General features: G+C 47.0%; 1 protein-coding gene across 3 annotated transcripts in view; it reads left to right on the forward strand.

Annotated features, from left to right (window-relative positions):
• mpped2a (metallophosphoesterase domain containing 2a) overlaps window positions 1–20,000 on the forward strand; it is a 48,504-nt gene that overhangs the window by 9,648 nt on the left and 18,856 nt on the right. For all 3 annotated transcript variants that reach the window (XM_079339397.1, XM_079339398.1, XM_079339399.1), the window contains 2 exons: window positions 8,799–8,980; window positions 14,261–14,486. In XM_079339397.1, coding sequence (XP_079195523.1) covers window positions 8,799–8,980; window positions 14,261–14,486 — 408 coding nt within the window. The remainder of the gene's footprint in view (window positions 1–8,798; window positions 8,981–14,260; window positions 14,487–20,000) is intronic.

Consider the following 20,000-nt stretch of genomic DNA (forward strand, 5'->3'; position numbering starts at 1 on the left):
AAGAATCACCAGGTTGATTGAATCCGTCTGTAACAAACGTGCACATAAGAAGCCGTTTACTAAAAGGCTTTTTTTTTTTTTTTTTTTTTTTTAAACTCACGATGACGAGAAAACCAAAATCCCAGTTCAGTCTAATTATTAAGCTACGACTTACAGCGAACTGAAGAGAGGCTCGGAAGTGATTACAACTAAACTGAAAGAACACGAGACGAGTTTCCAACCAGGAGAGCGACCTCCTCTTCACCTCCGACCTCGCAGCCCTCCTTCTCTTCTTCGCTCAGCAGCAGCGTGTCAGTCGGGCCGCAGCTCTGCTGAGAACAAAGAGCCGGTCCCCATTTCGTGGCCTTTTGTTTTGCGTCCGCCTGCCGCAGCTCGTCTGAAGGACTGGAGGGTCTTTTTGTAACCAGAGAACCCTTGATTAAGTTCCCTCTCCACCCCTGACCCGCCGCTGGAGCCCGGCGGGACGAGCACGCCGCTGGTTGTGGTTGTGGAGGGAGTTAAGTGACAGTTGACATTGGACAGGTCTGCTGTTTGTTTTTTGTGTGTGTGTGTGTGTGTGTGTGAAGCCCCCTTTTTGATGTTTTTAGATTTTTGGCCTCGTAGCCTGGCATCGCAGGGCACGAGCTCCCGGTGATGTCACTTCCTGCTCGACTTGAAGGAGAAGGGAAGCTGCCAAAAGCCTGCAACTCTTCAACGTGACAAGTCCTCCGTTTTTACGCCTCGAGCAGCAATCAGAGTTTTGGTCGTCGTAGTAACGAGTCTTTTTTTTTTTTTTTCTTCAGCTGAAGCGAAGAAGACGTTGGTTTTACTTTCTTCTTCTCTTCAAAAAGAGAGATCTACGTTTATCTCCTGAGCGGGACAGAAGGGTAAAAACACGAGTCATGTGGAGGAAGGGAGTGTTTACTTCCATATTTAAATCAGTAAATCATCATCATATATATCTTTAAGTTTTTCACCTTCTGAACTGGATCTTGATGCGATTCTGGAAACGCGGTTTGAACACGTGGTCGAAGTTCTCTCTTTCTTGTTGCAGATTTTAAAAAAAAGCCTCTTCTGGTGTTGAACGATGAAGTCGAAGCGGGAGTTTAAAATCCTGCAGCTCATCGTGTCACGGACACGACCGCCAACAAAGAGAGAAATCAACATGTTTCCAGCCTGAAGCTGCTGCTTCTTTCATATTTCCAGTCTGTGTCTCCGAGCGGAGGAGAATAAAGACTCTTAAATGTGTTGATCCACATTCAGTGAGTTTGCATTCATGGGATGACCTTTGAATTTTTTTTCTCAAAATCCCAGAATTAATGACCTTATTGAAATTTTCTCTTTTCAACAAGAATGAAATGAAACACAACCGGCACCTCTCTGTTTTTTTGTTTTTGTTTCCATTTATTCTACAAGCTGTTCAAAGACGTGACCCAGACGCCGAGGTGCACACTGGAGTGTGTGTGTGTGTGTGTGTGTGTGTGTGTGTGTGTGTGTGTGTGTGTGTGTGTGTGTGTGTGTGTGTGTGTGTGTGTGTGTGTGTGTGTGTGTGTGTGTGTGTGTGTGTGTGTGTGTGTGTGTGTGTGTGTGTGTGTGTGTGTGTGTGTGTGTGTGTGTGTGTGTGTGTCACGTTGCACTTCTAATATTCACACAAGCTGCTGATAAAAGAGAAAACGGGGAAACACGTCGGATAACTTTGCTGCTGTCAGTCTCGCTTGTGATTGGTCGGTCCAGGTGAACACTACTTCCAGCAGTCGGCTGGTTGTGTTGGGGTGAGGGAGGGGGGGGGGGTGGGTCGCCCGGGGGCCACGTCGTGCCTGTCTCCTCGGCCTTCCTCCCGTCAGCCCTGCAGCCGGGCCGACTGTCAGCAGCACAATTAAGGGCTGTGGCGTAATGAAAGGGGCATTAGCAGAAGCAATTTATTTCCCAGCGCAGCGCCGGAAGCTCTCTCTGCCGCTGATATTCCGACGCAGGCTTTGTGTGCCTTACTCTGCCATTATGGGAGGACGCAGCCTGCCTGAACAAATGGAGGAAAGGGGGGAAAGAGGGGAGGGGGCGGGGCCATCATTAACTGTTCAATCAATTCTTCTTTGAATATTTATTTAAAGTGCACGCGTGTTTCTCTCCTCTTTTTCCGGCTGTTTCCTTGTTTGCTCGTCTGCCACCTCTGCTCCCGTTTTCTACCCCCCCCCACACCCCCCACACCCCCACCCTCAGCAGCACCGCCCACCCCCCCTCCTCCACCACCACTGCCACGGCCACGCTCCTCTCCGTTATTCCTGTGTTCATTTTGTTCCTCTGAAGTTTATTGAATTAGCGCAGACAGCTGAAATGCAGAAGATAACAGAGGCGCTCTCGCTCTCTGCTCCTCTCTGAGAAACGGTATTGCACGCTGGATGAGTGAGCCGTGTGTGTGTGTGTGTGTGTGTGTGTGTGTGTGTGTGTGTGTGTGTGTGTGTGTGTGTCTATCAGAGGGGGAGGGGAGCTGACAGAGGTTATAGACAGAGGAAATGGGGAGTATTGTGTTTTGATGTTTTTCCTGAAAGAGCGATAAAGACGGTGTGAGCTCAGTGGAGGAGCAGCATCTATTCTGTCTCCTGCTCAGCTGTGATTATCTCTTAAATGCTCCGTCGTTTGGCAAGGTGGGCGCACACACGCACACACACACACACACACACACACACACACACACACACACACACACACACACACACACACACACACACACACACACACACACACACACACACACACACACACACACACACACACACTTTCCTCCCTGATAGTCTTTGTTGTGAGCTCAGGCGAGACGAGGAGGAAGCTGCTGTGATTCGAGTTCTCACCAGTGAAGCTGAGCTTATTTTTATTATTTCTGTCTGCGGCACAATTTGACCGACATTTTTGATTTGAGCTCAAAATTATCTGCATTTTAAAAAAGTAACAGGTGAAAGGTGAAAATGAAGTTTGTGGAAGATTTACACAAAATAAAATCTCGAACAGACGCCGTGCAGGAAACATTTCAGCGGCAACACTGTGCTAAAACCAAAACAACACTCAGGTTTAGATTTAAGTTGAGTCAATCTATCAAACGGCTCCTGCAGGTCTCCCAGCAGCCGGCTGGTCGTGTCGGCGCCGCGTCGCGCCTGCAGCCAGGCCGACTGTCAGCAGCACACTGAAGGGCGTTAGCAGATACTGATCAGCTGATCAAATCTAAAATCCAGTTTGAAGGTCCGGGAGCTGCACGCCACATCACACAGTCGTATGAAGCTGCAGAAAGCATTTTATACTGATGACCGTTTGAATGCACTACATGTATAAAATCATGCATTTACCTTTTTAGTATTATTATTCTCTGCACCTTGTCACACTTCAACTCTCCGTTCTCAGGTCTGAGCTGCGTCTCCTTTCCTGTGTGATTTTCCCCCCTCCACCATCCATCCTGTATCTCCAGTAAAAGCACAAAAAAATGCATCATAAAAAAGGATTGATATTTCGATATTTGTCCCTCAGCAGTTAGAAGAAGTCGGGACGACCTCTGAAACTTTACTTTTCCCTCCTCTCCGGTGAGTAAAGGTGGATCAGAGCGACTTCACTCATTTGGAAAGTTGGCCAAACTTCTGCTCCCACCTCGCTTCTCTTTAAACTCGCACAGTATAGATTCACAGCGTTTGTGTCGGGGACCAAGCTGCCCATATGCTGCTCCTTTAAATCCAGCCTGAAAGCTTTGGACTGCAGGGATCACTTCACGGTCTGATCTTAACCTTCAAACGCAGCACAGCTTTGAGAGCTCCACCCGCGTGTTGTGTCCAGTCCAGGTTTGTTTTTGAACATCCACTGCTGTGTTCATCTTGTTGTGAAGCTGGGAGGCAAACAAAGAAAATCAGTCAACACAAAATACCTCATGTCATTAAACCAACAAGCTGGAAATAGTTGCCAAATGGAAAGAATGCGTTTGTGGTATTTTGAGCTCAATTAATCCTGCAGCAGCTCGAAGTTTGACTTGTCTTTCTGTCGGCCTGTGAACCTCGATCCTGTTTGTGATGTATGCATGGAGCAGCTTTAGTTGATTAGCAGTCTATTTCAACATTACCCCTCTGACCCCGGAGCTTTAAGGTGGCTGCGTCCCCCCCTCCCTCCCTCCCTCCCCGCTGATTGTGTTATTGATGAGCAATCATTAGCAGGACGAAGGCGGGGCAGGAAGGAGAGAGGAAGAGGAGCTGGAGGCTAATCGTCTGGCAGCAGGTGGCAGCAGGTACAACGAGGACAGAAACCCATCACAGGACTTTGATTGACAGGTGTTTCTGTCTGAGACAAGTGGGCAGCTCAGAGGTCGTTGACCTCATTAACCCGAGCAGGGCTGGGAGGGGCGGTCGCAGCAGGGCAGCACCAAAACCACATCTGTCTTGAGGAGTCGAGGCTTCCTGAATGACACGTGGGTGTGACGTTCACGTGTTCACGTCCTTCACTGGTCGTTCTCTGGGAAACCCACCACATCAACTATTTACATTCAACTCATAGCAGGAGCTCGATTTTGACTTAAACAGACGTAATGGGTCGCAGATGGTCTGACGCAGGCGCGTTCAACTGGTGGTCCAGGGACCAGCTCCGGCCCACTGAGGCCATCAGACCGGGTCACTTCTGTTTGCAATAAAAAAAAATAATTAACAGGGAAAACTTGTGAACGACCTGTTAAACAGCACAGCGCTCCTGTTTAATAGAAGATCTTTGGTCCTGTGGCAGCAGCTGGTGTTAAAGATAAACTTTTATTGTTGTTGATGCGATAACCTTAATAAAACATTGAAGATGTGAAGTTTTCTTTTGCTCTGATGGGAAGCAGACGTTCAGTACGAGCTTGGACAGTTTTTTGGATGCAGGATTTTTTTTTCTTGGACGTCTCAGAAGCTCGGGAGGTTTTTTTTTTAATTAAAAGGAAGAAAAAAGAAAAAAAAAAGGAACTTGAGGAAGTGTTGTAATCAATCACAGTGATTATGTGGGCTCCTTTAAGAGCTCGGGCGAGTCAGAGTGACTTAGACCTTCTTATCTGCTGCCGGTGGAGCGTCCCGTTTGAAGAAGCGAGCTCGGCCTGATCTTTGACCCCGTTTACTTTTTTTTTTTTTTTTTTCTTTCCAAAAGGCCGGAGTGCTCCGTCAAAGTGAATATCCTCGTCCAGACGCCGGCGAGCACTCCTCCTTCAGTCTCTCCCACGCTGATTTATTCATCTCCCACCGTCCTCCTCTCCTCCACCACACATGCAACCAGCAACCGAGCGGCGGCTTCGTTGTCTTTCACCTGTTTGTTTCTGATCAGACACTTAATGAGAAACGACTCCAAACCACGTCTCTGTGCACGCCACGAGAGAGAGTGATGTCATTTCTACGAGTTCTTTAATAAGAATAACAACCTTGACTGATCGAGCACTTTGTAAAATCAAGTTTCAGAGTGTTTGATAGATTCGAAGGCGAGTGAAACATCAGGTGTGAATCGTGAAAGAACACGCCGCCTACTTGAAGAGCGAAGAGGAGGAAACGAGCAGGTTTTGATTTTTTTTTTTTTTTCAGAGAGGAGAATTGTCTCGGTTCTCAAACGTGCAACATCTGCCTCTTGTCAGCTGTGAATTTTATAATGAAGACAACAACGCGAGCGTGGCAGCCTAACTGCGTTTTCGAGGCGGGTGTCGAGTGATTAAACCGAAAATGAATATTGGCCTGCTTAAGAGCAGCGATACGATTTGTTGTTCCTGAGCAGAAATCCTGGTTGTGTTGTGATGGAGAAGTGAACGTGTTGAGGTTTTCTCTCGTTGAAGGATCACAGACGCTTCTCCATCCAGCACATTTTTATATATATATATATTTATTTATTTTTTTGCAGCCGCAGACCTCGGCTTTTTGTGTCAGCTTCAATGTCATGGCGGATTTGCGAGTGTGCTGCCGCCCTCCTCCAGCGCATTAGCATTTCTCCTCTCTTCTCTCCGCAGTCTTTCCCCTCTGATGTCACGCCGGAGCTCAGACATGTTAACACGAACCTTCATGCTAACACGGTTCACTCCGTCGCTGGAGAATATTCTTTTACCTGCAGCAGGAGCGCAGAGAGACTTTTTTTTTTTTTTTTTTTTTTTCATTTTCACCGTCTCCGTTTACATTAGATCAGAGGCCTGTGCTGCACCGCTGAACTCCTGAACTCCTGTATACATTACTAATGAACCTCTGGATTGTTACACAGTCGTATGTTAAGAGGAGAGACAGGGGCCCTTGCTCTTTGTGTGCATGTGTGTGTGTGTGTGTGTGTAAGACTTGTGCAGCACTATCATGAAGGTTTCTTGGCCCGGGCCGGCTCTAATTGATAGGGGCTGCTGGTATTTACTTACATTCTCAGGGTGGATTAAATCTCAAAGGGAACGGGAGGAGATGAAGGTTGTTTTTCTCCCAGCTTTATTTTAATATGCATGCTTTTTGTATGTGTGTGTGTGTGTGAGTGAGTGAATGTACATTTATGCATGTGTGTGTGTGTGTGTTTTTTCTGATCCCATGTGGTTCTGCGTTGGTCCTTCCTCCATGACTGTCGAGTCCTGTAAAGCTGCATGACGTCCAGGCACCACAGAGCACCAAAACCAGCTTCACTCTCGTGTATGTGCTGCTCCACTGGCTTAACGTGTGTGTGTGTGTGTGTGTGTGTGTATGTATAAGAGCACGGAGGCTTATTTACTGGACACGGCCAACAGTAAATATCATTATCTGTGGAGCTGCTGTTTCATTTTGTCTTGTGGGTTTAGTGTGGAGTCCAGTCCTGCTCGGGTAACCGAGACGCTCGATTTGCTTCAGCTTTGAGATTTCAGCTTTAAAGGAGGGTTTGTAAGTTTTCAGGTTACCAACGAAACACGCTGAATAAATACTCCACATTTAAAGCTGCTGATTACAGGAAATATTCTGTTAAAACACAGACACACAAACTGCTTTGGTTTAAAATGACATTTAAAGGTCATTAAAGGTCAAATATTATTTCTCTGTGTTCCTCCAACACGAACATGAGTCTCTCGTCCGTCTACAAACCCGCCGATGATGAGAAAAGTCCATCCTCTCCGTCTTCTGCCTGTTCCACTTTTCAGAAAATGTGTGCTAAAGATTTTCCCTTTGTGACATCACAAAGGGCAGTAAACCCCTCCCACAGCTCCGTGCGTTCCACGTTAGCAGCATAAACGCCGCCTCGGATGTTTTAAAGTCCGAGGTAAGGACAGCTTTGGTTCCAGTGGTTGTTGACTAGACGTTACAAAACATGTGATGGAGGTAGGTACACATTGGCGGTCTCGACCCACCGCTGTGGAGTCAAAAGTACGTGAGTCACTCTCAGCCGGGTGATAAAAGAAAGATTATAAAGCTAAAGACGGTACAAGGACGAGAGGTCGCTGATGTGAATCATCTTCCTCCAAAGAGTCAGAAAATGTATTCACCCGCCCACCACTGTGGGAGACTTGTGACCACTACAGATGGCGAGCAGCTTGTCCACAGTTTAGCTTCCTCTAACAGGACCGTACAGCAGATTCCAGCTTCTGTTTCCTTTTTTTTTTTTTTTTTGTTGAGAGCAACAAAAAACAAAAAAAAAAACCAGGAACAGCTTCTCAAATTAGACGTCTCAAACGTTTCCTCCTCGCCCAAAAAATAAAACAAAAACAAAGATTTGTTCAAGGTGCCACATTTTCACCATCTCTATTCCCGACGTCTCGACACCGTGTGTGCCTGATTTAATTCAGGTTCACTCTGTGTGTTTGCATGTCCCTGTTCGTATGTGTGTGTGCGTGTGTGTGTGCTTGTCAGGTTGAAGATTGCGGCGTTGATTATGTGTCTGATGTTGTCGACAGAGTGACATCCCTTCTAATGAAATAATGGCCGAGTAGCAGAGTGCTGGAAGATTGCACATTGTAGACTTCAATTACAGACGAGATGATTTTTGCCCCTCTCCTCGTCTTTCCTTTCAGCGGGAAGGAAGGAAGTGCAGGTTTTTCTTCCTCTCACATCCAACAAGAAAAGGCTGTGCCACGCTCGCCTCTAAGTGTTTTTTTTCTTCTTCTTTGAGATAATGGACAAAAAAACAACATGGCAAGCTTTAATTCACCGTCTCAGTCTTTAGCCAATGGGAAGCCATGGAAACAGCCATCGGCCTGGTCGTGTTCACAGACCAACCCGTTAGTCTCCTCTTCATGAATTATTCTGCAGACCATGTGCTAGCTGTTATTTATTTTTGCACAACAAATGATCTTTTTTGGGAGGGGGGGGAGGGGGGTTGAGGTTCCACTTTCAGCGGTGCACCTTCTGCTTTCTGGTTTGAAATCAACAAACGCTTCCTCAAAATGTGCCGAAGAATCAAGTCCACCTTCTTCTTTTAGCCTTGTTGTTTTTTTGTTTTTTCTTTCGCAGCGATGCACCAAGAAAGATTCCTCCTGTATGTAAAATGCTGAACTCTAACTGCAACTCTGATGTGCCCCTAAATAAAGATACTAGATTATCTGCAAGCGGAAAGATTCAGAATGAGCGCTCGAGTGCAAAAAAAAAAAAAAAAAAAGTTTCAGTTCTGAGCTCAGAAAGTCTTTTTAAATCTGGTCTGTCTTCTTTTATTATTTTTGATACGACACTTGTCATAAAGGATTAGTAAATTAGTATGCGGCACAATCCAGGACACTAGAATGAATGAATGTGTTGAATAATTATTGTCGTAATTAATACATTTGAATTAATTTAGCGACCCGCTGATTAATCATGTCGACAGTAATTGTGAGTTTGTCGTGACATAAATTCTCACCAGTTCTGTTTTTTTTTTTTTTCCAGGGTGGATCCAGTCCCTTATGACACTCCGAAACCAACAGGACACACCAGGTTTGTGTGTGTGTCCGACACACACTCGCGTACAGACGGCATACAGATGCCCTACGGCGACGTGCTGCTGCACATGGGTGACTTCACCGAGCTGGGCCTGCCCTCCGAGGTTAAGAAGTTCAACGACTGGCTAGGTACTAAAGCTGCTTACGACACACACACACACACACACACACACACGCCGCTGGATGCGTGCATTGTTTTTCACACTCGCACAAAAGCTGACGTGCAACAGGCTGATGAGGGCACGAGACATCTAGCACGCACAACCATCAACTAGACCACACAATGACTCCGCCCCCCGTTGACCCCAAACTGCTGCTCCAAAGTGTCCAGTTTAACCCGTGTGACCCAACACCCTGCCCCAGTTAACCTTTGACCTCTCCCTCTGGCCCCATGCTGTGGGCGGGAGCGCTCCAGCTGTGTGCGTGCACCGAGTGTTTCATCTCAGGACCCTCTAGGCGAGCGCCGAAGGAACTCTGGTGCAGATTTGAGCCTTTAATGTAGTCATGTTTCACACAGCGAGTGCATGAATCAATAAGTGCCACCCACCACACCGGCCTCCAACCATTCAACATGTATGAATGACTCTGTGTGTGTTTTACCCCAAACACTGAATGATGCAGTGTGAAAGTCCTTCTAAGAACTCAATGCAGAATCTGAGCCTCTCTCGTACGACTTCATGTGGCCTGACGTCAGCAGTTTAAATCTGAGAGGAGTTCAGATGATTATAGCAGCAGACTAAATAATGTAGTGAGTACTAAAAAAAGAACGTTTTTAAAGCTATATACAAGCTGCGTCCTTATGTGTTTAAAATGAAGCCAATGCGCAGGTAAAAAAATCCTGCAGTTCTTTGAGTGTCCACTAGAGGCAGGCTGCAGAAACACAGGAAGTCACATACACATGACTGGGGAGGGGGTTGTAGTCAAGTTGTAGTTTTATGAACTGTGAGTTTTGTTGTTGCTGTGCCACTTTACCAGACACGCTCTTTAAAGTCCTGCCGGCTGCTGTGCCCTGACTGCCCCTGATACACACACACACACTTAAACACACACACACACACACACACACACACACACTTAAACACACAACACACACACACACACACACACACACACACACACACACCATCTTTTTTCTGCTGTGTCACCGCACATTCAGCACCTTCACCACCACGAGGACACACCGGTCAGCTGTTCTGTCAAACTCGTCCATCCATCATCACAGACAGCTTCGTCAGTGTGTGTGTTTATGTGCGTGTGTGTGTGCGTGTGTGTGTGTGCGTGTGTGTGTTAGGTCAGGGTGCAGCAGTGATATCGGGGGATCGATGCGGTGCAAAGTGAAACATGTCTTTTGTTCAGTCTGGAGCGTTCAGCCCGGTCTGTCTGAATATCTTTAATCAGATATTTTCGACACTTTAAACACTGTGTCACGAGAGAAGAGCTGAAAAGTCCCAGAAAGCGCCGACGAGGGAGGAATGATTTTAATATATTAAAAAAATGGTTTTACATTGAGGATGAAGGCAGATCAAAGATGATGAACATTAAGAGCCTGCAGGTTGAGTTTGGTGACGAGTGTTCGTGGACGAAAAGGACGCAGAGCTTTTTCTCAGGACGGCGACCTGCTGCTGCAGAAGCTCTCCCCTCAATGAAAACTTTGTTTTTATTATATATATATATATATATATATATATATATATATAAAGACACTGGAGCCAGAAAAGATGTGTAGGTGAACACAGCGTCTAAAATCCATGAAATTCTCAGAAAAAAAATCGATTTTCGATTTATCGGACGTTTGGATGATTTGAACCCTGACGAGAGGACGCTCTGTCTGATCTGTAAAGTCCACTTTGGTTTCATCCTGAAGAAGATGTCGTTTCTCTTGCTGCTCCATCGGTGAACACGCCAGAGATTGCGCTGTCTGCATACAGATTATATTTTCATGATGAAGAGGAAGAGCTCTTCCCTGCGAAGCCGATTCTTTGTTCACAGGGGGAAGAAGAAGAAGAAGAAGAAGAAGAAGAGGAGATCGGGACAGAGCAGGAAGATGAAACCCAGCAGGCATACATCGACTCCTCAGACACGCTTTAAACTTGAACATGCAGCAGAGAGTCATCGACGGTAACGAGCGGATGATGTCTGGACTTCGTACTGGGTCGACGTGACCGGCGGTCTAAAAGCACTTGGAGTCGTCAGAAGACTTACAAACGACTGGAGGAGCCTCTGAAAAGCATTCTGTCGACTCGGCGCTTTGTTCCGTCTTGGTCTGCCTCCTCTCACGCTCTGGAGGAGGCAGCGGTTTGTCGCCGGCATCGACGGTTTGATGGAGATCATCGACGATCGATGCAGAGGAACGAGTTTCCTCTGACCCAGCTTGTCTTACGGAGAGCACGGGCTCTGATCCGCCTCTTTGATCTGCTCCCACCAGCCTTTATAGAACGTGTGTGTGTGTGTGTGTGTGTGTGTGTGTGTGTGTGTGTATAAAAGAGCTGAGGTAGGATCACTCATCAGTCTGTCACTCTGTTTACAAAGGAGACTTACAGCATCACATGACCTGAGACTGGAAACAAGTCGCCATCTCCGTGCTCCTCGGGACGTCGTGAGAAAAAAACCTTGAAACAACGTCGGCTTGTTTGGCTTCATCAATCGATCAATCAATCGTTGTCTCAGTGATCTATATATACATCCATAACAAGAGTTATCTCCAGACCAAAGAAGCAGGTGGAGTGAGACCCTGTTGTCCTCGGGGTCAAAGGTCAGAGCATGAATGAGCACTTTAGACTTCGGCACATTTGCTCGAATTGGAAGAGGCGGCGATCTCTTCAAGGGGTCATTTGACGAGTGTGTGGAGGCACGGAGATGAATTTACATGGTTAAATATGGAGCTTATTTAATGTCAAGTTATGAAACGTTTGTTTACCGTGGCTTTAAGGAGTGTGTGTGTGTGTGTGTGTGTGTTTGTACCGCTAGTCTACACGCGTGCGTTCTTAAAGCTTCATCAAACGTGCGGCGGAATCACAAACACGGCTCTCGTTCTTTACCGACTTTCATCTTCCACGCCGCCTGTTTGTGGGCGAAGAATAGAAAATAAATCTGGGTGTATCACTCCAGCAGTCTGCTGTTAGATGTATCACAGCGGCCATAAAAAGCAGAGGGAATTCCCAGCAGAGTAATGGAGGTGGAGTTGTTTGATGGTAATTATGTTTTCCCCACCTTTTCCCTGCGTGCTGCGGGGGGGGGGGGGGGGACGATTCGCTTTAGGTTGTGTGTGTGTGTGTGTGTGTGTGTGTGTGTGTGTGTGTGTGTGTGTGTGTGTAAATGGATGTGTGATCCAGTTAGAGTGCTGTGGGACTGAGAGACGGCGCTCTCATATAAGGTTAGACTGGAATTTATGATCCTGAGATGCGACAAGAGCTAATTTAGAGCAGCGGGAATGAAACCTGTAGACCGGGGGAACCATGATTCTTTCATTTTCAGCATTAGAGAACACACACACACACACACACACACACACACACACACACACACACACACACACACACACACACACACACACAGTAGACAGTTCCTGTGCCATATTTTATTATCTGCATCCAGCCGCCGTATCTCGACTGAATTTATATTCTTTTCAGTTTCTATCAGTTTTATTTCCAATTGTGAACCGGAGCGCTGCGAAATTGAGGCGATCGCTTACATCCTCTCTTTCAACTTCTGTCGTCAGCCAAAAGCGCCTTCATCCCACTAACGCCACATATTGGATTCTTTATTCAACGTTTGATTCGATTTGACCTCCTGCCATGAATCATAACCTCGTGCTATCGCCCGCCCCGCAGGAAACCAGCGGGACAAAAAAGCGCCGGAGCTGAATTACCTTTGTGTTATTCCGGCTCCATGATGGCGGCGGCGGCGGCGCCTTGAAGTGTCGGCGCTGTAATCCTGAAGAGTCTGTGAAGGACTTTTGTCCGCAGCTCTTTAATCTATCGAAGATGTCTAATCTGAAGCGCGGCGATGAAAGAGTCGGCCTCGTGTGTTTTTTTGGAGAGTGTCACAGAAGTTCAACGTGAGAGAGGGGAAGAAAATCGATACAGCGGAGCATCGCGATTGAAGCGTTCATCACAGAACAGAAATATTTGATAAAGTCTGTCAGTGAGGATTTTACTCGGCTTCTAAACACCAAAAAACAAAAAACAAAAAGCAGTTTGTGATGTTTGATCAGAGCAAAGACGACTTTAGCTCCGTCTAACTTTAGCTCGACTCTACTCTTAATTTATACACGAGTCATTTTCTAATCAAGCATTGTGTCCACTTAAACTCTTTAACACACCTTAACCATTAATGGACTTTTAGCCAATTTATTGGATATAGAAGGCAAATGAACCAAACGTGCCTTTTGTGTCGTCACGTGAGACAAATAGCCGAGGTCAAAGTCAAACCCGGGACCACAAACTTTTACCGCCGAGGGAAGAAGCACCCGGTATTGGTTCCATGTCGAAGTGATTAAAAGACAATCTAGACTCTTTAGGAGAAGTGCACACACCAGTTCTCCACCTGGAGCACGGTCCAGTTAAAAATAAATGATCCTGCAGGTGAGGCGATGAAGGAGCTCCAGAGCAAGACAGAAGGAAGGGAGAGTGGAAGCCTCAAAAGGAAAGCAGGTGACGAAGACCGGAGCCTCAGTCAGCTGGAATGAAACAGGAAGTCACTTTCTTGATGGCGAAGGGGAAAGAGGACAAATCACCCGGACAGAGACGAGAGAGGAAAAAAGGGGAAGCGCGGCAGAAGTTGAACAATGAGGGGATGAGATTCTTAATGGAGGATTTAGTTCAGGTTCACGGCGCGTGCAGAGACGGACGGTGGACTGCAGGGGTCAAACCGTCAGCCGCGCTTGCTAACCTCTCTGACTCTCCGAGTTGATGGTATTTTTTATTTTCCAGAGTCTTTTCTTCTTCTGAGGCTGATCCGTGCTCGGGGTTAGGTGTACAGCGAGAGCTCGCTCCATGTGCAGAATATTAGAAGAGCCGGCTGTTTCTATAGAGAAAGACAGAACGGGTAGAAAAGTTCAGGGTCTTAAATTAAACGTGTTTATTGTGGATTAAAAGAGGAAACAGAAACCTTTTATGGAAGTGACGGGGAGAGAAAAGTAGGAAGTGACACGCAGCAAAAAGAAGTAGAGGTCGGACTCGAACCCTCTGAGGACTCCAGCTTCTGTTCACGCGGCCCACAAGCTAACCACGAGGTCATCGGCCCCCCCTGTGTGCGCTGTCTTTAATTTTCCAGCAGCTAATTTTCACTCTGGGATAAAATATCTTCACATCAAACAAATGTGAAATGTCAAGTCAGCGTTTTTAGAAAATGTGGTTGATAAAGATGTTTAACAGCCTGGAGCTTAACGCCTTCTCTTGTCTCGTCCAGGTGGCCTCCCGTACGAGTTTAAGGTGGTGATCGCCGGGAACCACGAGCTGACCTTCGATAAGGACTTTATGGCCGAGCTGGTCAAGCAGGATTACTACCGATTCCCCTCAGTGTCCAAACTGAAACCCGAGGACTTTGACAATGTCCAGTCGCTGCTCACAAACTGTGTGTACCTGCAGGACTCGGACGTCACCATAAAGGGATTTCGGATATACGGAGCACCGTGGTAAGAGAAATGTTTTGTTTTTTTTCCCCTCCATGCAAAACTCCTCTGACTCACATTTCTGTCTCGTTGTGTCCTCTGGTTCCCTGAGGCGAAGGGGTGTCTTCTCCTCTGTCATTATCCCCCACCCCCCTCCCGCTCTCACCGAGGGAGCCTCTCCTACATGCAGGGTGCTATTCCCAGCTGGCACGCTCCTTTATGAGCTGGAGACCTTCGCCTGCTCCCGGGGCTTACGTTACACCGGTGTTTTGACACGGGGTTAAGTGATCCGCGTGTTACCGGGACACTCTGTCAATAGGCTCTCAGGTGTGGAAAGCAAGCATGCAGGGAGGAAGGGAAAAAAGGTGTGTGTGTGTGTGTGTGTGTGTGTGTGTGTGTGTGTGTGTGTGTGTGTGTGTGTGTGTGTGTGTGTGTGTGTGTGTGTGTGTGTGTGTGTGTGTGTGTGTGTGTGTGTGTGTGTGTGTGTGTGTGTGTGTGTGTGTGTGTGTGTGTGTGTGTGTGTGTGTGTGTGTGTGTGTGTGTGTGTGTGTGTGTGTGTGTGTGTGTGTGTGTGTGTGTGTGTGTGTGTGCGCACCTGGAATAATTCAGATGTGTGGAGCTTTTTATTCTGTTTTAGATCAATTTATCAACTCATGACTCAGCATTTTTTATTAGCGGCTACAGAATGAATGAAATCCTTGATTTGTACAGTGCAAAGCGCCGCAGTAGAAGTAAAACATATAGAGTGTGTCCCTGTGAAGGCTGCAGCGTTCAGCGTCTCTCCGGCCGGCTCTGCAGCTGCGTGTGTTCGAGGTTGACGCTTCCGCTCGGCTCTCTGTGCTTCTCACAACTCTGCTCTGGACTACAAATAACTATTTAGGTCACACCTTCATCCTGTGGCGGCTATAATTAGCAGGTTTGCAGCCTGGCTTTAGAAGTGGCCGAGGACAGTAGCAGAGGGGGGGGGGGGAGGAGGGAGCAGATTCCTCAGACTTCACAGCAGCGGGATGAAGAGATTAGCGACTCTTCTCCCTCCATCCTTCCTCTGCTCCATCCTTCTGTAAGAGAGAGGAAGGATGCTCCCCCCCCCCCCCTCTCCCCCCCTCCCTTGTGGCTGTTTAGTGTGAGAGCTGGTAAGTGTCTGTTGTGACAGCTGGGGGTCTCATGAGAGGCGGAGTGGACAGCTTGGTGGCCCCCCCCACCCCCCGGCCTCTCCTCCTCCTCAGCTTCCTCACCTCCTTCACACCCATATGGCACCGCGGCCCGAGGTCTGACCTGCTTGTCCAGCAGTGTGAGGTCTCACTTAGCCCTGCAGTGACCCCTCACTTCATCAACAGCTCGCCGCCTGGGTGGCCGAGCTCCTCCGAGCTCTCGGCGGTCCGACAGCGTCAGGAAATGTAGCCACCAGCTGATAAACACTGCTGGAGCTGCAGGGTGCTGGTTTGAAAACACAAGCAAATAACATGTGCTCGTTCTGCAGCGGGTTCAGATATTCTTTGACACGAGACTCTTCACTAGAAGGCCTTCTTTCATGTTAATTTTTTTAACCTTGCACGACCATTTCTAATTTTTTATTGTGCTGAAAAGTTGCCGATAAATTTCTGCAATTAAGCTGCTGGGTGGGTGCTGCTCAAGGGAACCTCGACAGTGCTCAGTAAGTCAACTGGCAAGTCTTGAGCTGCACGCAAGACTTGAACCGGCGACCCTCCTGGTTCCTAACCCATCAGAACCCTTCGTTTCATATTTTAACTTTCTAGTAAACATCCGGCTGTTTGTGCGCGTTCTCACACAGTCAGCGACTCTCTTTTCATGTTGGTCGAAGTAAAAGGGAAAAAAAAAGTGTATTACTCGCCAAAAATGAAAAAAAAAATTCTGTAAGTAAGAAAGAAGCGTGTGCGTCTGTGAAGACACATTTCAGTGATCCTTCTTTCTGTTTGGTCGGACGAAGCAGCAGGTTACGTCACTTCATCGATAACTGGATGGAAGGAAACATGGAGCTCTGACAGATCAGCAACAAGAGACTCTTCTTTTCATCACCATTATTATTATTTATTTATCAATACATAATTAAAAGGCCTGCATGAAAGGATGTTCTGTCGTCTTTATCTACAGCAGCTTTTTAGTTCAGCGTGCGGCCATTTACGGTGAAAACACTTTGGTACCGTGTTTCTGCTTCTGGCGTTTTGAACACATCCGTGCCTGCTGGTCTGAAGGAGCACGCTCAAAAACAAACGTGCTCTCACAATCTATTAGTGGAAAAAAAAATCTACTTTCCCACGCTAGAATTTTACATTTTTCTATCTTCAAAAACGGAGAAAGAAAAGCTCCAACTCTTCAGGGATCGAGGTGGATTTGAACGAGGCCTAGCTCTCTCTCTCTCTCTCTCTCTCTCTCTCTCTCGCTCGCCCTCTCACACACTTTTTTGTTGGGTTACTCACATTGAAGTTGTGCCAACAAGCCGCCTCACTTAATTAATCTCACCAGAGTAGGGTAATGGAGGAAAGAATTATCGAAGCATCGAAGGTCAAATTGACCCAGATGTTTAAAATCTAAGCAGAAAAAAAAAAAAAGATTTATTTAAAAGCAGCGTTGGTCATTTTTTTCCAGAAAACTAGCGTGATTTTGACAGTAGTTTTCTCTCAGTGCTCCGTCTGCAGCCGGCCCCTCCCCCTCTGTGCTCCCTCAGAAGCCACGCCCCCTCACTCGCAACGTGTAGAAACTAGGTCGTCTCCTTCAGCGCTCAGTAAACTCTCTAAATGTTATATTATCGTGCAATATCAGAGTCTGCCAAAGAAATGTCATGTAGTTCTTTGCCTTCACGTGGTGTGAGGTGATATTTTCCAGGTGATCTTAGCGGCTGCTGAAACACAAACGTGTTGAAGCACTGAAGGCGTTCTGCCACGGCGTCTCCGTGCGCTCTCATTATCGGGATAAATAGACGACGTGAAGAGCTGGCGAGCGGGGGCATTAAACGTTTCAAGGCTGCAGCTGAAGACCGTTTCAGTACGAGTTAAGCTGCTGATTATTTTGTCTAATTAAAAGCATTTATTACTTGTGTGAATCCAAGGCTGCAGCGTTTTCTTCTTGTTTTTGTTGTTTTTTTTGTCCTGCTGCAGTGAACATTAAAACCCAGAGTGAATCAATTTACATCATATTAAACCTGCAGAAGCAGCCGCAAAACTTTCAAATTAAAAGCCCCAGATTGGATTAAAACCGTTTTTAAAACTCGTATGTATATCAAAGGAAACGTGTGTAGTCGAGCTCTCAGGTCTTTTTGTGTTGAACATTTCAAGTCGGACTTCTCTCTGACTCGTCGTCTCCCCAGTGAGCACGGAGCGCAGCGTACCATGAAAGACACACAACACTCGCTGTTTAATGACAGATGCTCAACAGACCAAATACCTCAACCTCCTCCTCCTCCACACACACACACACACACACTCTGACAGACACACACACACACACACACACACACACTCTGACAGACACACACACACACACTCTGACAGACACACACACACACACACACACACACACACACACACACACACTCTCTGACAGACACACACACACACACACACACACACACACACACACACTCTGACAGACAGAAGAGCGGACTTCTGCACCGTGTCAATCAAACCTCTTCCAGAACTTCTGGACAGTTTTGGATTAGATTCACATCTTTAACTCTTTCTGCTCCGAGTGACTGGAAACCTTTTTATTTATTGCATTTAATCTTTTTTTTTTTATTATTTAATCGTATTTAATGCAGGATGTGACTTTCTGTCTCTTTGCCCTTTGTTAGTGGTAGAGAGAAAGTCGGCCTTTGGTCTGATGACTTCACGTTTAAATCAAACATTTAAGATCTGTTTTTCAGATTTTATTATAAAGCTCAGACTCGGACGTTCCTGTGACGCCACGCTGAGGGTGGGACGCTCTGATGTCATCATTGTACTGACATTGATCGTCAATAGCTGTGCTGCAACTATAATGGCCGACTCCTGAGTAGCACGTGTGCTGCTCACACCCGGTGGACATTTTATTGAAGGTTTACGCCTCAGCGCTCCGTGGGAGGAAGAGTGTGCGCACAACGTGTGTGTGTCTGTGTGTGTGTGTGTGTGTGTCGTTACAAATTCACACCGCCGACTCCTGCAGCGTTTTCAGTCGTCGTCACGGATCAGCGTGCACAGCCGTTAGTATCCAAACGCTGATCTCGGAAAACGGAGAAAAGAAGTTTTAAAGGACCCTGAATTATTTTCACATTTCCCCCGTTTACTTCACAGCAACGGCCAAAAGAGCAAACAGTGAATGCTAACAGCATTTAGCATCCATGCTAATCAAACAGTTTGCATCAATAAACGTTCTTGCTCCTCCTCCTTAATGTTTAAAATGAAAAAATGTGAATTCTTAATAAAACATGACGTGAATAAAACGTAGCTGCAGCACAGGAATGAAAAAAGTCTGAGGTCAGACTTCAGTGTAGCGGGAGGGCGGGCTGCTCACAGATATGTGAGGAATCCTGCTGCTTTAACAGACTCTGATAAGCTCTGCTGACGGATTCAGACCGGAGCAGTACGAGCGGGAAGAGGGAGAAGGAGGAGGAGGAGACAGGGGAGGGGGTCTCTCGCCCTGTGGGGATTAACCTGCTTTGTGATTCTGGACTTGACCACAACTTAACTCCCTGGTCGAAGGTCAAACTGTTGATACTCCCTCTGCTGCTCTGCTCTGCACACCCTCCTCGTTCCCTCTTCTCTCCCTCTCCTCTCCTTCTCTCCTCTCTCCTCTCCTCCTCTCCTCTCCTCTCCTTCTCTCCTCTTCTCTTCCCTCCTCTCTCCTCTCCTTCTCTCCTCTCCTCTTCTCTTCCCTCCCTTCTCCTCCTCTCCTTCTCTCCCTCTCCTCCTCTCCTCTCCTCTCCTCTTCCCTCCTCTCCTCTCCTCTTCCCTCCTCTCCTCTCCTCTTCTTCCCTTCCCTCCTCTCCTCCTCTCCTCTCCTCTTCCCTCCTCTCCTCTCCTCTTCCCTCCTCTCCTTCTCTCCTCTTCCCTCCTCTCCTCTCCTCTTCCCTCCTCTCCTCTTCCCTCCTCTCCTCTCCTCTTCCCTCCTCTCCTCTCCTCTTCTCCTCTCCTTCTCTCCTCCTCTCCTCGCTTTCTCCATTTTTTTTTACACTCTTCCTTTTATAATTCCTCTTCTCTCTCGTCCCGTTTCTTTTCCTCGTCGTCTCCTCATATTTATTCACCCCTTTACTGTTTCTCGTCTGCTGTCATTTCTTCTCCTCTTTGTTCACAGTATATACAGTTCACCTCCTCCTGTTAACCAATAAAATGGCAATCAATGTTAGTGGGTTTATGCAGTAACGTGTGTGTGTGTGTGTGTGCTCCCAAAGGCGGCAGATTAAATCCGACTGCCCTCATTTGACTCTCTGAAGCTCACCTCCAGGGGGGGAAACCTCGAGGGCCAAATGCAGATTTGTCATTTGCAGATTTTATTTTATTCATGTATTCATTTTTCACTGTAAAGGTCAGCTGTGTGTGTGTGTGT

This window comes from Symphodus melops (genome assembly GCF_947650265.1).
Source record: "Symphodus melops genome assembly, chromosome: 3".
NCBI classification, from domain to species: domain Eukaryota; kingdom Metazoa; phylum Chordata; class Actinopteri; order Labriformes; family Labridae; genus Symphodus; species Symphodus melops.